This window comes from Vespa velutina, chromosome 16 (assembly GCF_912470025.1).
Source record: "Vespa velutina chromosome 16, iVesVel2.1, whole genome shotgun sequence".
NCBI lineage: Eukaryota > Metazoa > Arthropoda > Insecta > Hymenoptera > Vespidae > Vespa > Vespa velutina.
In genome coordinates, this window is record NC_062203.1 from 662,501 (window position 1) to 677,500 (window position 15,000).

Consider the following 15,000-nt stretch of genomic DNA (forward strand, 5'->3'; position numbering starts at 1 on the left):
CTACCCTTATATTTTTCGTTGCACGTAAAGAGCGAGAGAGAGAGAGAGAGAGAGAAGGAAAGAAAGAAAAAACGAAGAAAAAGAAAGAAGAAGAAGATGAAGAAGAATAAGAAAAATAAGAAGAAGAGAAGAAAGAAGAAAGAGATACATCTTAGAAGAATTTTATACGAAAGTGAGTAAGGAGAAGGATAGTTGAAAAAGGGAGACGGAAGAAGCCGAGAATACGGGGGAAACAGGGAGGAGCGGCGAGGACGATGAGAGTAGAGGGGCCGAAGGGGTTGTCTGCGCCTTGTCTGCCGGGAATCAATCACGTATCAGTGACGCTCAACCTGTGCCCACCTGCTGGCCTATGCCTTCGACCGATCGATGGATATATCATGATGATACGGTTCCCACTTTTGCCGGCTACCCCTATATATATATATATATAATATTATATATATATTTTCTTCCTTTCTTTATTTTTTCTTTTTTTATTTATTCGTATTCTCTTCTTATTACTTCCTCGTACTCCCTTCGAAATACTTTTTTATCTTTTTTTATTTAGAGTAAAAATATTTTATAATGTATAATATTTAAATATTGCTTATAAAAAGTATATATATATATATATATATATATATATATATATATACATATTTAAGAGAAATTCTCAAGTATGTCTTTAATAAGGAAGAGGTGAAAAAAAGAAAAAAGAAAAAGAATAAAAGGAATGAAAAAAAAAAAGAAGATAATAAAAAAAAAGAGAGAAGGAGAGTAAAGGATGTTGCCTAAGGCGACATGGACTCGTGCTACCGTCTATCATCTTGCAAGAGAGAAAGTAATCTACCAAGTTGATTTGCGTATGCGACGGCAAGCCACCGTCGTTTCTATCAGTCTAAAGAAACGAAGAATGTTTGGATCCAACGCGCGATCCCTTCGTTGTTTCTTCTTTTTAATCTTCTTCTTCATTCACTTCTTCTTCTTCATCCACTTCTTCTTCTTTCACTTCTTCCACTTCTTCTTCTTCTTCTTCTTCTTCTTCTTCCACCTCCTTTTCGATGTGAAAAGAATTCCTGAGATCGAATTCTCGATCGCGTTTTTTTCACGAGACACGTCGATTTTTCTTCTCGCGTTCACTGAAAACGTGGCAAGAAACGACACATTGGACGTTCGAGGAGCTCAACCGACCGGTCCGGTATTATTATTGCTGTTCTCTCTCTTTCTCTATCTCTTTCTTTCTTTCTTTCTCTCTCTTTCTCTCTCTCTCTCTCTCTATATATATATATATATATATATATATGTATATACATATATATATATATCTTTTTCTTGAACGATAAAGGCATCGACAACAAAGAGGAGAGTGTTCGCGAGATCGCCTCTCGAAATGGCCAATGGCGAGACGTACTGCACGAAAAAGACAGAGATAGAGAGAAAGATAGATAGAGAGAGAGAGAGAGAGAGAGAGAGAGAGAGAGAGAACACAATAGCTTGCTCCTGGTTCACAGTGACGGAAAATAATTAAATCGAGCAAAGAAAAGGTGGAGGTTCAAAGGCATCGATCGACTCGATCGATCTCTCTATATCTATCTTCCTCACTTCGAATGAAAAAAAAAAAAAAAAAAGAAAAGAAAAAAAAAGGATTAGAGTTGACAAGAAGAAGAAGAAGGAGGAGGAGAAGATAAGGAAGAAATTTAACTCTCTTTAATCTTTAAACTTTTATTTATTTTTATCGCATAGAATAATGCATTTCGATATTTTTCAATCTTTACAAACGATCGCATTAGAAGATCGTCATAAATGATACAATTAATATATTATTAATTACAATCATTTTCTACATTAAATCTTATCTCTCTTAAGATTATCTAGAGATCTTTTAATGGCAGAAATGAAAGCATTGATAAAAAAAAAAAAAAGGGAAATAATGATTTTACGCTTGTATACTTAATACATATATACATATATATTATTTATAACTTAACGTATAAATCACGTAAAATATATACGCTTAAAAGAAAAATTGTGTCGATTTATCATCGTGACAGGACAAACAAAAACAATTAGTCAATGTTCCGTGATCTGATTTGATTCTTGGAATTGTATGACAACATTCCTCTTTGTCGTTAAATAATGTAAACGATATAGTACGTAATTGTTTACAAAACGTAAACATAAACAGAGCGACCTAGATACTACTATTACGCGCAATTCATACGTATTGAAATATACAATGAGATAAAGGTGAACGATGTTTATTAAGACGTTAATATCGATTTTAAACCATTCCCATTTCATTCACTGAATAAGTAAGTCAGTCAGTCGGTGATACGTATGCCATTTACGAACCGGTCGGTCGCACGCACGGTAGCCAAACTCAGGACAATCAAAGATCTCTTGTACGAACGCATTATATTTTGATTTTTCGATCCACACACAGTGCGAAACCCCCTGCTGCAAGTTAGGGTACCACCGTGATAATTCTGACGGACTCCGATCACTCCAGGGTTCTGACCACCAACCGAGGAACTTTTACCAACGTACAATACATATATATATCTTAAACGATCTTGACGAATATTCATCGAATATATATATCATATTATAAATGGGGAAAAAGTTAAAGGAGAAAAAAAAGGAAAGAAAACAAACACGCACACGTATACGTACACGTACACACGCATCCACATAGAGAGAGAGAGAGAGGGAGAAAAAAAAAAAAGAAAAAACGAGAGAGAAGCGAAACGTAAAAACATTAATTTAATCTCATTTCTCTTTCCCCCCTCTATCTTATATTTTTCAGTCGTCTATCAAAAGCGGTTGAAGAAGGAACGAAGAGCGAGAAAGCGATTGCAGGAGCAATTAGATCTGGAGATAAAGAGGCGCACGCAATTGGAGGAGGCACTTAAAGCCACGGGAGCTTCGTCCGAGCAAGTTCGAGCGATCACTGGTAAGTGTATATACATATATGTACGTACATGTATACATACATACATACATATTGTACATTATACATGTTGTGCATGCACGAATATATAAATATACTACTACCCTTAAGATATCACTTATTCGGGATCTCGCAAGTCTTTTATTTATATTTGATCGTTATCCCAAATGTCTTTAAAATTACTTATTTACTTACTTACTTACTTACTTACTTACTCCGGTGTCCATTATAAACTTTGACCTTATTATTCGATATACACTCGTTCTCGTAAGAGAATACTCGATCGTATTTCTTCTCTCCTTCCTCAACGATCGGATTACCAAGAGAAAGAACAAAACGATTTTCAAGTTGAAAGATAAGAAGTCATCGTCGTCGTCGTCATCATCATCATCTTCTTCTTCTTCTTCTTCTTCTTCTTCAACAAGAGATAAAGATCCCTCGAGGCTACCTCCTGATCTTGGAACGAATTAATTAATTCGCCAAAGCAAAGTAAACAGACTGACACCCGCTAGAATATGATTCCTTACTTATCCTCTAGTGAGATTCACCTGATCCTTCCTTCCTTTCCTACCATCCTTTCTCCTTCCTTCTCTGTATCATCGTCGTCCTATCGGTTCATTCTCTATCCTTCTCTTTTCTAAGCTTTTCTCTTTCTCTCTCTCTCTCTTTCTATCTCTCTCTCTCTCTTCTTCTTCGAGATTCGACCCGCCTACTCTTCGAATCCTCCGGCAAGAGAATTAGCAAGAGAGAGAGAGAAAGAGAATGAGAGAGAGAGAGAGAGAGAGAGAGAGAACACGGCACCCTTCTTCCTGTCACTACCAAAACTCAAACGCGAAACCCTTTAAGTGAAATCTCTTATTCCGATATAACATTTCCTGCTCGCTTGCCTGTTTGCCTGCCTCCTGCCAAGTGGTTCCTCCTCTGCTTCTCTCGTTGGCACGTTTTCCTTCTCGTCGCCGTTCTCACCGTCATCGTTGTCGTCGTCGTCGTAATCGTCGACGTAGACATCGTAGACGTCGTCTTCGTCTTCGGTACTGTTGATTAATCCTGTCAGATCCAGAGAGTAGCGATACTAATTTCAAATCAAACGGAACGAGACTCCGCATTCTCCATCGAGAAAGAGAAAGAGAGACAAAGAGAGAAAGAGAGAGGTAGAGAGAGGAAGAGAGAGAGAGAGAGAGAAAAAGTTGAGGTTTATTTTTCAAAACGATTACCACCTTTTTACTCGTTGAAGACGTTCCCCGTTTCCATAATTTTTAATTTAAACTCGTGTCCATTTGTAAAACAAAAAAAAAAGAAAAAAGAAAAGACTAGAAAAAGAAAATGAAGAATGAAATATCCATAGTCGATCAACTATGATGATAAATCATCCGTTTGATTTATATATATATATATATATATATATATATAGATTGTTAGAGTTTATTGTATATATTTTATGTTTGTTTTATTGAATATACAGAAAACGTGACGACGGAAGCTCGTACAAGCTCAGAACCACCGGAAGCCAGTCCAGTACATTCGCAATCTCAGCAACAACCATCCCAACAACAATCCCAACAACAACCCCTTCAGCAACAACAAACAGCGGCGCAACAGTACAGAGAAGCTCAGGTTCCACGTCCGTCGCAACAACCTTCTACGCCGGAGAAGCCAGCATGGGGATACGGCCTGGACCTCATCGGTAGTCAGGCATCGGCCTTTTGGCAAAATTACCAAGGTCAGTTTCTTCAGGATAGTTCGGGATAGAAATTTTTACGATATACTTCTCGATAATATTCTTTTAAATCTTATTCTGCTCTAATTAGGAATTTCGATCGTTTAGTACAATCAGACACATTCGTGGTAACTCCATCAAATATATTCTATATAATTATTTAGAAATATTAAAATTCTGATTAGGAAGATATATATATACATATATATGTGTGTGTGTGTGTGTATCCATGTAATATTTAATAAAAAAAAATCTATCGTCTGTTCTAATCGTCTAATTTTGATACAATTGAAGTCTTCTCTGCGAAATGAAAGAATAGAGTAAAAAAGAAAAAAAAAAAAAAGAAAGAAAAAGGAACAAGAAGTCTCATTAAAATATCCCATATAAATAATTTACATCATGATCGTTTATTCGTGATGATAGGAATCGACCAGTTGCGAGAACTCTTTCCCCTTGAAAAGTATAGGGACCATGAGGAGAATGGGAGAAAGAGGGCAAGGATCCGTAGCAGACCGCTAATTCGGATAATCGCGTTCTCGTATTAGAATCCACTCAATTTTTCTGATCTTCCGGACGAGTGGCCTCGATCCTCGTTTCCAGGATACACACGTAGGTACTACTACAGTAACAGAGGGATGGATAGGTAGGTAGGTGTACGAAGGAAAAGAGAAAAATCATGAATAGAAGGAGTGATGGGAGGGAAATAGGGAGGAGGCCGGGGGGTGGGATATGGTAGGATGGGGGAAACTGGAGGTCGAGAAAAGTGTGTGTCGTGTGGTATCGGCCAAAGTAAATTATTCGAAAGATCTCGAGCGAGAGCAATCACGCCAGAGGCAATAACAACCCCGACGTACACGAGGAGAGAAAGAGATAGAGAGAGAGAGAGAGAGAGACAGATATAGATAGATAGAAGACTGTATATGTATGATGAGAGAGAGAGAGAGAGAGAGAGAGAGAGAGAGAGAGAGTTAGGTCTGACGAGGAAACACGAGGTATTTGAATCGAGTCTCGGCAGCATCCACCCGGGCATCATGATGCGGAATCCATTTGCAATAAACAACAGAGATTTAGGCGGGGTAGAATAGGGGTAGGAGGGACCAAACAGAGAGAGAGAGAGAGAGAGAAAGCGTAACGTCGTCGTCGTCGTCGTCATCGTCGTCTGAGAGGTGGGTACTTACACCACCCGAAGGGACCTCAGAGCCGTCGTGTCTTCGAGTCCATGCATTCTATACCAGCAGTGATCCTCATATTTCTCTGGAGAAACTCTTCTACGGACATGTACTCTTGTCCCTTTTGAAATTTTCAATTCGTTTCGTACGATCTCGTGGTAGCTGTGTTAAAAAAAAAAAAAAAAAAAAAAAGAAAAAAAAAAAGAGAAAAAAAAAGAAGAACAAACGAAATTATTTACGAGAAAAAAATTTCACTCGGTTTTCTCCCCTAATAATTTTCCAACATTAATTATTTTAAATCTATAATAATAAGGAGAATACTTTGGAACTAATGGATTATAATGGATTACTTCGACGAGTAATCTTTGATGGTTGCAAAGTTGAAAATCGAACCTAATGGTACGATCGTTTTTGTTAATATCGATCAAATGGATTTATTAAGTAAAAATGATATATTCAAAAATATATATATATATATATATATATATACATTTAAATTTTACATAGTTTGAAACGTGTTCAGGTGAGCGCCACTGAACGTAATGCAGAGTTTATGCACATCTCCTCGTAAGTAAGGAAGGAGCCGTAATTTCCCCGGCGGCCACCGTGGCTCTCTGTGGCGTTACCTGTATATTCCCTCCTCCTCTTTCTCCTCCTCCTCCACCTCCTCCTCCACTACAACTACCACCATCACCACCTCCTCCTCGTCATTCTCCTCCTTCTTCTTCCACTCGCGTTTCCTTGGCCTCCCTTAAACCGCTCCCACCCGTTCGCTCCCGTTCGCTTCCACCTCCTTTTCCTCCTCATCCTCCTCATCTGTATTCCCTCCCTCTCTATATTCCCTCTCGCTTACACACGTATCATTCCTTCGCAACATCTCCACGACGGAGCACTCCAGTACACTTTAATATTCAGACTATATGCAATAATTTCATGGCAACCATAATCTTTCCTCCTTCTACTCGAAACTCCGAAGAGTCTCATAATATAATATCCATTGCGAATCGTATTCCATAAACACGTCTCGTTAATTTTAATATTTTAAATGATACATACATATATAATGATATATACATACATACATATATATATATATATTTTAATTGGAACACTTGTATTCTGTTTACTTCGAAATGTTTTTAAATATATCCTTTCATCCTCCCACCAACCCCTCTTGTATCGGAAAAAAAGAAATAAAGGAAACAAAAAAAAAGAAAAGGAAAGAGAAAAAGAACGTTTGTTTGCTCGAAGGAAAAAAGAAAAGGAGGGAAGAAAAAAAGAGAAAGAAAAAACAAGATTAGAAGAGATAAGAGCATCGTAGAAAAAGAAATCACATACAACGTACTCGCACGAAAGACAATAACCTTGCGAGAGTGATAAAGCGTGACAGGTGTATGTATGTATATGTATATATATATATATATATATATATATATATATATATATATATATATGAGCGATATAAAGGTCGAAGAAAGGCAAAGCGGAGGAAGCAGAGGGTGAATGAAAGAGAGAGAGAGAGAGAGAGAGAGAGAGAGAGAGAGAGAGAATGTTGAAAGCATCCCTCGTTGCTCGAATATATCCACAAGACACGACGTGGTTTTCCGGGGAATGAACTACGACAAGAGAAATCGAGAGAAAGAGAGAAAAAAGAGTGAGAAATAAAAAGAGAGAGAGAGAGAGAGAATGAGTGAGAGACTGAGTGGGCGAGTGAGAAGGAAGGGTGCTTCTATTTATACGCCGTGGTAGTTTTTCGCGGGGTCGTGCGTAGGTGCCGTCCGAAATATTAGGGGTTGCCATCCCCGCATGACGATTACGAGCTCCGATTTTGTCGAGCCATCTCACTTTCTTTTTTCTCTCTCTCTCTTTCTCTCTTACACACACACACACACACACATACACATATACAGACAAATACACTCATAGTCGTCTCTTTCTCTTAACAGGGCTCACGCAATTTTCACCGTCGAATTACATTTCCTCCACCTCTTCCTCCTCTTTCTCCACCTCCTCCTCCTCTTCTTCTTCTTCTTCCTTCCAACTCTCCTCTTTCAATGTACGGAGCCAATCTCGTTGGCTCGATCTCGTAGACGCTCGAATGGAAAAATGTTCACTTTTTATTATTCCAGTAAATGACGAGGTTCGGACGAACGACGATTCGATGTACAATACGAGGAAGAGGAAAAGGATGAAAGAAAAATGAGAAAGAGAAACGAATAAAAAGAGAAACAATACGAAAGAGAAATCGGTCAAACTCGAAATTCCAAGGAGGTGTATAATGTTTTATGAAAAATATTTGTCTTTTCTATTTGCATACTTTTCTTTTTCTTCCTTTTTTCTTCATCTTTCAAGAACTGTGAAATAGCGAGAGAGAGAGAGAGAGAGAAAGAGTGAGAGAAAGAAAGAATTAAATTGATTAAAGATCCGAATCTTTCCACTATGAGTACCAAATCGAACCAATGAGAGATTTTAAATTGTAAGAAAGAACCATGGAAAAGTTGAGATACCTTGAAGAATGATTCACGTGAAAAAGAAAGAAAGATATAAATATAGAGAGATAGATAAATGAAGAGAGAAAGAGAGGAAGAAAGAGAGAGAGAGAGAGGGAGAGAGAGAAAGTGAGAAAGAGCTAAAAAGAGAGACTTCGTAATCTTCGAGGAGATACGATGCTCAAAAAAGCCTTGTCGTTCTCGCTTGCTTGAGCTCGATTCGACTCACGGAAAAGAGTACCTCGTTATCGTCGAAGGATGAAACGAAATTCCCACCCTCTAAAGAGTCTTGCGAGTCGCACTCGCATGAGAAAGAGAGAGAGAGAGAGAGAGAGAGAGAGAGAGAGAGCGAGTAAGAACGACGGGAGTTTAAAAAGCGCAAAAGGTTCTGGGGTCGAAAGGAGATGAGTGTTCGTTCTCCGACGCCCGCGGAAATTTGAAATTATAAGACTCTCGATTCGGAAAAAGAGGGATGAAGAACTTGTAAAGCCCTTCTCTCTCTCTCTCTCTCTCTCTCTCTCTCTCTCTCTCTCTCATTCACTCTCTTTACTTCTCTTTAATCATTGCAATTCATATCATAAAACACTTTGGTAGATCTTATAAAAAAAAAATAACAAAAAGAAAAAAAAAATAACAGAAAACAGTAACATTCATTTTCATTTTTGTATGATTGTTCATTGAAAAATAATAACGCCGCGTACACACTCGTGATAAGCATTTATCATTTATTTCTTTTTTTATATCTTTCAAGAGTTCTTTTTCTTTCCTTTTTTTTTTTTTCTTTTACATTTCTTGCGTTCCCTGATTCATATAATTTCACGCTCGGTTTGTATCTCGAGCACAAGGAGTCCTCTCTCTCTCTCTCTCTCTCTCTCTCTCTCTTTCTTTCTCTTTATCCCTATATCGTTCACCAACGTCGCACACTATCGTTCCGTTTTACATAAAGATCAGAGAATTAAGAACGCGCGGGGCTACACGAAATCAACCCTCCAAGTTTAACACGCGCGTGCACCCTTCCTCTCGATACTTCCACTCTTTTTCTTCTTCTTCTTCTTCTTCTTCTTTTTCTTTTTCTTTCTCTTCTTTCCTTTCTTTCTTTTCTTTTATCTTTTCTCTTTTTTCTTCCCCTTACTCCTCGCGTGCACTTCGAGCAAAAAGTGAGAGGGAACTTTCTCTCCCTCTCTCTTACTCTCTCTCTAGTTAGGATCTTCTCTTCTCTTCTCTTCTCTTCTCTTCTTTTCCTCTTCAGTCCTCGAGTATCCGTATCTTCTTCTCGTCTCGACTACTTAAGTTGCTTAAATTTCGTCGTTTCACGCGCCGACCAAAATTCTCGAGTGCACTTGAGTATGATCTTCAATGGAACATTCACTCTGAGAAAGCGAACGCTCTCGAAGAAGAGAGAGAATGAGAGAGAGAGAGAGAGAGAGAGAGAGAAATGAAGGAGACAGAGATAGAGATAAAAAGGAGATAAACGAATAAAGATTAACCATATATATATATATATATATATATATATAGAATATAATATATATAATGACATGATAGGAAAAAAATTCGACAACGATCGAAACCCCCTCGAATCGACGAATTTCATCAAATGCAATTGTATTTAATTGAGTTAGAAAACAAAAAGAAAATTTCCAATAAATTATCATTGTAATATCTTTAGCAAAGATCGTTTGAATCGTCCCATTGAACCATGACGATTCCAATTTCAAGGCATTTCGACAAAACGTTAGCGCTCGATACTATACTCAAAAGCTTCGGGAGGGTGGAGGGATGGTGATGGTGTTGGGGGACACAGAATCCAAGTAAAAAGTAGTCGGACGACGTTGGACAATGGCGACACGATACGACGAGATACAATGGCAGAATTTTTCCAGACTTTAGAAGATAAAGAAGAAGAAGAAGAAGAAGAAGAAGAAGGAGAAGAAGTAGGAGAAGAAGAAGAAAGAGAATGAGAATGAGAATAAGAAGAAGAAAAACGATGGGCTACTTGCGAAAGGGAGCCGAAGGAGAGAGAGAGAAAGAGAGAAAGAGATAGTATCTTTTCTCTTTTTCTTTCATCTCTGCAATCATTCTTTTATTTTTCTTCTGTCCTCCTCCTCCTCCTCCCCCGCCACTACCACCTCCTCTTGTTCCTTCTTCTCCTCTTTCGTCGTTTTCGTTCTCGACCAAGCAAAGTCGGCCTTCTCCGAACGCATTGTGTCGAAGTTAATTACGTGAGGATAAACGCAGAGTCATATACCTCTCTTTCTCTCTTTCTCTCTCTCTCTCTCACTCTCTCTCCTTTTTAACGGATCCACACCTCCTCATCCTCCGGAACGCCAACCCCAAAAAATCGACACAGCCACAATACCGAAAGCGTTTAGATTCGAGGGAACCGGCCTCTGGCCTGAAATTGTTTTCATTGTCCATACGATTTGTCAAGGTTTATATATATATATATATATATATATATATATATATATACACGTGCATACATACACGTACATATATGTCACAGAGGGACAATGTATGCGTTGGTATATGCCGACCGAAACTCAAACGTTAAACGAGATGGCTACGTACTTTTTATTTTTTTCTCTCTTTTATTTTTTTTTTTTCTTTATTTTTTATTTTTCTTTTTCATTCTTTTTTTTTTTTTATCAACTTCGGTGATATGTCACGCTGTCCAAAAGAATACAGCGATCAATCGATGAGTTCGCGGATCTATCTATCTATCTATCTATCTTTCTTTCTTTCTTTCTTTCTTTCATTCTTTCTTTCTGACTTTCTCCCTCTCTCTCTCTCTCTCTCTCACACACACTCTCTTTCTATCTCACTCCGCGCTTTTTCACTCGATCCCTTTTCAAGTAACCCTTTCATAGGGCTGACGTTCGAAAAGGATACGTATACGTGTTCAGGGAAAAGTTACGCAGTCCTTTTCGGTTTCTTAAACGTTCGACAATAAAAGACAGGACAGACGAAATTACCGTGAACGTTTTGTTGGTTGGGATGTTTCAAAGGATTAGTTCATTGTTAGGATCAACATTCTTTCGTTAGTCTCATCTTTATATATCTATAGATATATGTATACATAAAACGTTTATACGTGTATATAACTTATACGTAAAGTCTGTATTGTACAACATAAAAAATAATTATTATTAATTAATCAATACATATATATATATATATATAAATTACTATATATTCGTAAATTTCTTTAAATACGTAATCCATAAATCGTATATTCATTTTCTCTCCTTTACTTTTCTATGTTCTCACCCTTCGTATAGAGGCTATATCTTGAGCAGTTAAATTGTCATTTGGATATCAAAGGGACGAAAACGCCCCGCGCGCGGATAAGGGCGCGAGAGGTAGGTAATTTGGCTCTCAGTGAAACGCAAACATCCATGGTGTCCCATGGAATATAACAACGTCCCTGACGAACGCACGAATTCACACCCACGTAGTACGAAACAGCCCTCAGCTATTGTTGCACAAAGCATAATGGAATCTCGGTCCCGTCGTTTCTAGTCCCACCTTCGCACGTCTCTTGTACGAACGCGAGAGAGAAAGTGAGAGAGAGAGAGAGAGAGAGAGAGAGAAAGAGAATCGGTTACTCTTCTCTCACCTAGGGTGTACCAGTTAAGCGAGGCTTAATGGCCTAGCAATTGGATTTTACCATTGCTCTTTGCCTAAGGAGACGCCATTTCACGCTTAGAGATTTGATCTTATCCCTCGTTCCTTCCTTCTCTTTCTCTCTCTCTCTCTCTCTTTCTCCCTCTCTCTCTCTCTCTCTCTATCTCTATCTCTATCTCTATCTCTATCTATCTATTTATCTAGCTATCTATCTATCTCTAATCTCTTTATCTCTCTCTCTCTTTCTCATCTATTTACTATCTTGTATATTTTAGAATATTTTTTTAATTAATTATACTCATTCGAAAATGATCATCGATCAAATTGATCGATATTCTCGTATGACATTATTCTCACTTGTGAATACTTGTTAAATATGTGAAGAAAAGAGAAATGAATGAAAAAAAAAAAAAAAATGAAGAATAAAACAAACAAACCAAAAAATAGAATAGAAGGTACAACGATGAAGGTCTTTACGTTCGGTTAGGTCAACTTAGGTCGAGAAAATAAAAGAGCAGTCAGTCAGTGGTGCAAAGCTCGGTCGGCGGTTAATTCGGCGCGATATCATTAAAGAGACATTTTCCAGTTTTCACCCTAATCCAAGCGGAATTCATTGAACAAATCCTCGCTTCCCCTTTCATGGCCGCCTTACTACGTTATATATTCTACGGTCCCCCTTTTCTCACACCGGCAAGCGTCTCGTTGCTTTTCCACTAATTACTCTTCCGCTTCGTCCTTGGTGAACGCTCGGCACGATGTTTCCGTTTCATGCCTCGACAAAAACGAACCCCTCCCCTCCCCTAAAAAGAGCAACTGAGATATAATGTATATTATTCGCTCGTGGATGATTCAAAAACGACGCGGTGGTTTTTTTTTTTTTTTTTTTTTTTAAGTAGAAACGATCCTGACAAGACAAGGCAAATCGAATTACACACGTATAAGAGCATCGACGATTCTTTCATTCTCTTCTCTTTTTCTTTTTTTTTTTTTTATTTTTTACAGTGGAAAACCCAAAAAGAAAGAAGAGAAAAAACACAAATGCGAGCGAACGTACAAAGAAAGAAACGTGAAGGAAATGAAATCGAGTCGTTAAAAATGATTTTTTGATATATCCATAGATCAGGAGTTATTAAACGCGACGTATGATTAGGTGAGGCGGCGAGGATGGAGTGAGGGAGGGGGGAGGTAAAAAAAAGAAAAAAAAAAAAAAAAGAACGATAATCTCTCGTCGATACATCCGATACTTTTACTATCGCGAATATCGCTACGTCGTTTCGAAAAAAAAAAAACAAAAAACAAGTAGAAAAAACCAACGGCCTGTGTCAATTTTATATCTTTTCTTGTCGCAGAATCGCTGGTGCAGGAACTCGAGCTGGAGAGAAAATCGCGGCAGCATCAGGTGGCCGAGAGGGACCAAGTTAAGTCTCCTCTTCAAGGTGCGTTAAAGCAAAGTTACAAGACATTCGGATAGTGTTAATTCAATTCAAAAGTCCAAGTGATTTTGCTTTTTTTAAAAGTACCATCGATGATTGATCTTCTCTTATTCGTAACATTCGCTCTATTAAAAGATTAATAATTAAAATATATATCATTGGCCAAAAAAAAAAAAAAAAAAAAAAAGAAAAAAGAAAAAAAAAAAGAAACACGAGCATTCGGTCATATTACCGATGATTGGTTGTATTACTTTAATATGCATATATATATTTATGTATATCTCTCTCGTTCGTTGGTTGATCGAGTGAGAATTTAAAAAAAAAAAAAAAAAAAGAAAAAAAAAAGAAAAAAGAAAAAGAAGAAAGAAAATAAGAAAACAAAAAAATTAAACAAGAAAAAAAAGAAAGAAAGAAAGAAAGAAAAGGAAATCCCTGAAGAGGAGGCAGACCCTTCTTAATCCACCGTTATGTTAGAAAATTATAATGACAATGAAAACGTGAATAATTATTGAACAATAAGACGCGTTCGATTTTTTGCGAGGACGAAAATGAAATAAGAAAAAGAATATTATTATATCGTTCCTAGTCTCGGCTCGTCGGTGCGCGAAACAAGAAGGAGTTTCTTGTCATCCGGAATAAAGTTTCGATCTTTAATTAGAAACTAGAAGAAGGGTAGAATGTGAGAGTGAGAGAGAAAGAGAGAGAGAGAGAGAGAGAGAGGGAGAGAGATCGTCTCTCCACGACTCGATTTCTTGCTGCGGCGTCAGCGGCATACGCTGGCAAATTCGAAACTTGGCCTCGCCTCGTCGAAACTTGTTCAAAGTAAGTTAAGTGATCCGACAAAAACTATACATATAGGTATATATTATATATATATATATATATATATATATATATATATAAATGTATATGTATTATACATTCTTGAATGTACCTTCTTCAAAGTTGTGTGTGCGCGTGCGCACACGTCTTGTGACGTAGCACGTAAATAATCGTTTTTCCTTTCGTCCTTCTTCTTCTTCTTCTTCTTCTTCTTCTTTAGTCCTTCCAGATCCGATTTTCAACATCAGCCCTTTTCAAGGAACACGCCTTTAATTGGTCCCACGAATCTTCGTAAAATTGAAATTCTTTCCGCTCCGGAAGAAGTTACTTTTTCAACCTTTGATTTCATACCCAAGCCGACGGGATCGTGATTCGACGATAATCAGAATGAATTTGTAAAAGGTTTTGTGAAGGACGTATTTGTTGTTGTATCTTAATTAACGTGGTTTAATTATTATTCGAGAATTCTTATTTTATTTAGTTACGATTAATATTACACGCAAATAAATTATTTCGTTCTTATTTTTCTACAAAGAAAAAAGAACAGAAAAGAAAAGTATGTTAAAAGAAGTGCGGTAAAGAAAAATAAAAAGAAAAAAAGGAATAAGCAAATAGAAAACTTAAATGAAATATATATATATATATAATTAATATTAATATTGTCGAAATAATTGCACTAAACGTATAATAATGATAATCGAAAGGAAAGAAACATGTAATATGTATGTATGTATGTATATCCTTAAACAATAATTAGCATTATCCGTGTGAGACTCGTCCGTTCATGACAAAGAGGAGATAGCCATTTGGTCGG

At 37.3% G+C, this 15,000-nt stretch overlaps 1 protein-coding gene across 11 annotated transcripts in view; it reads left to right on the forward strand.

The window, feature by feature from the left end:
• LOC124954855 (dachshund homolog 2) overlaps window positions 1–15,000 on the forward strand; it is a 226,075-nt gene that overhangs the window by 208,699 nt on the left and 2,376 nt on the right. For 10 of the 11 annotated variants that reach the window (XM_047508415.1, XM_047508425.1, XM_047508421.1 and 7 more), the window contains 3 exons: window positions 2,786–2,932; window positions 4,392–4,649; window positions 13,281–13,367. In XM_047508415.1, the coding sequence (XP_047364371.1) occupies window positions 2,786–2,932; window positions 4,392–4,649; window positions 13,281–13,367 (492 nt within the window). The remainder of the gene's footprint in view (window positions 1–2,785; window positions 2,933–4,391; window positions 4,650–13,280; window positions 13,368–15,000) is intronic. The other variant, XM_047508426.1, reaches the window with a different exon arrangement.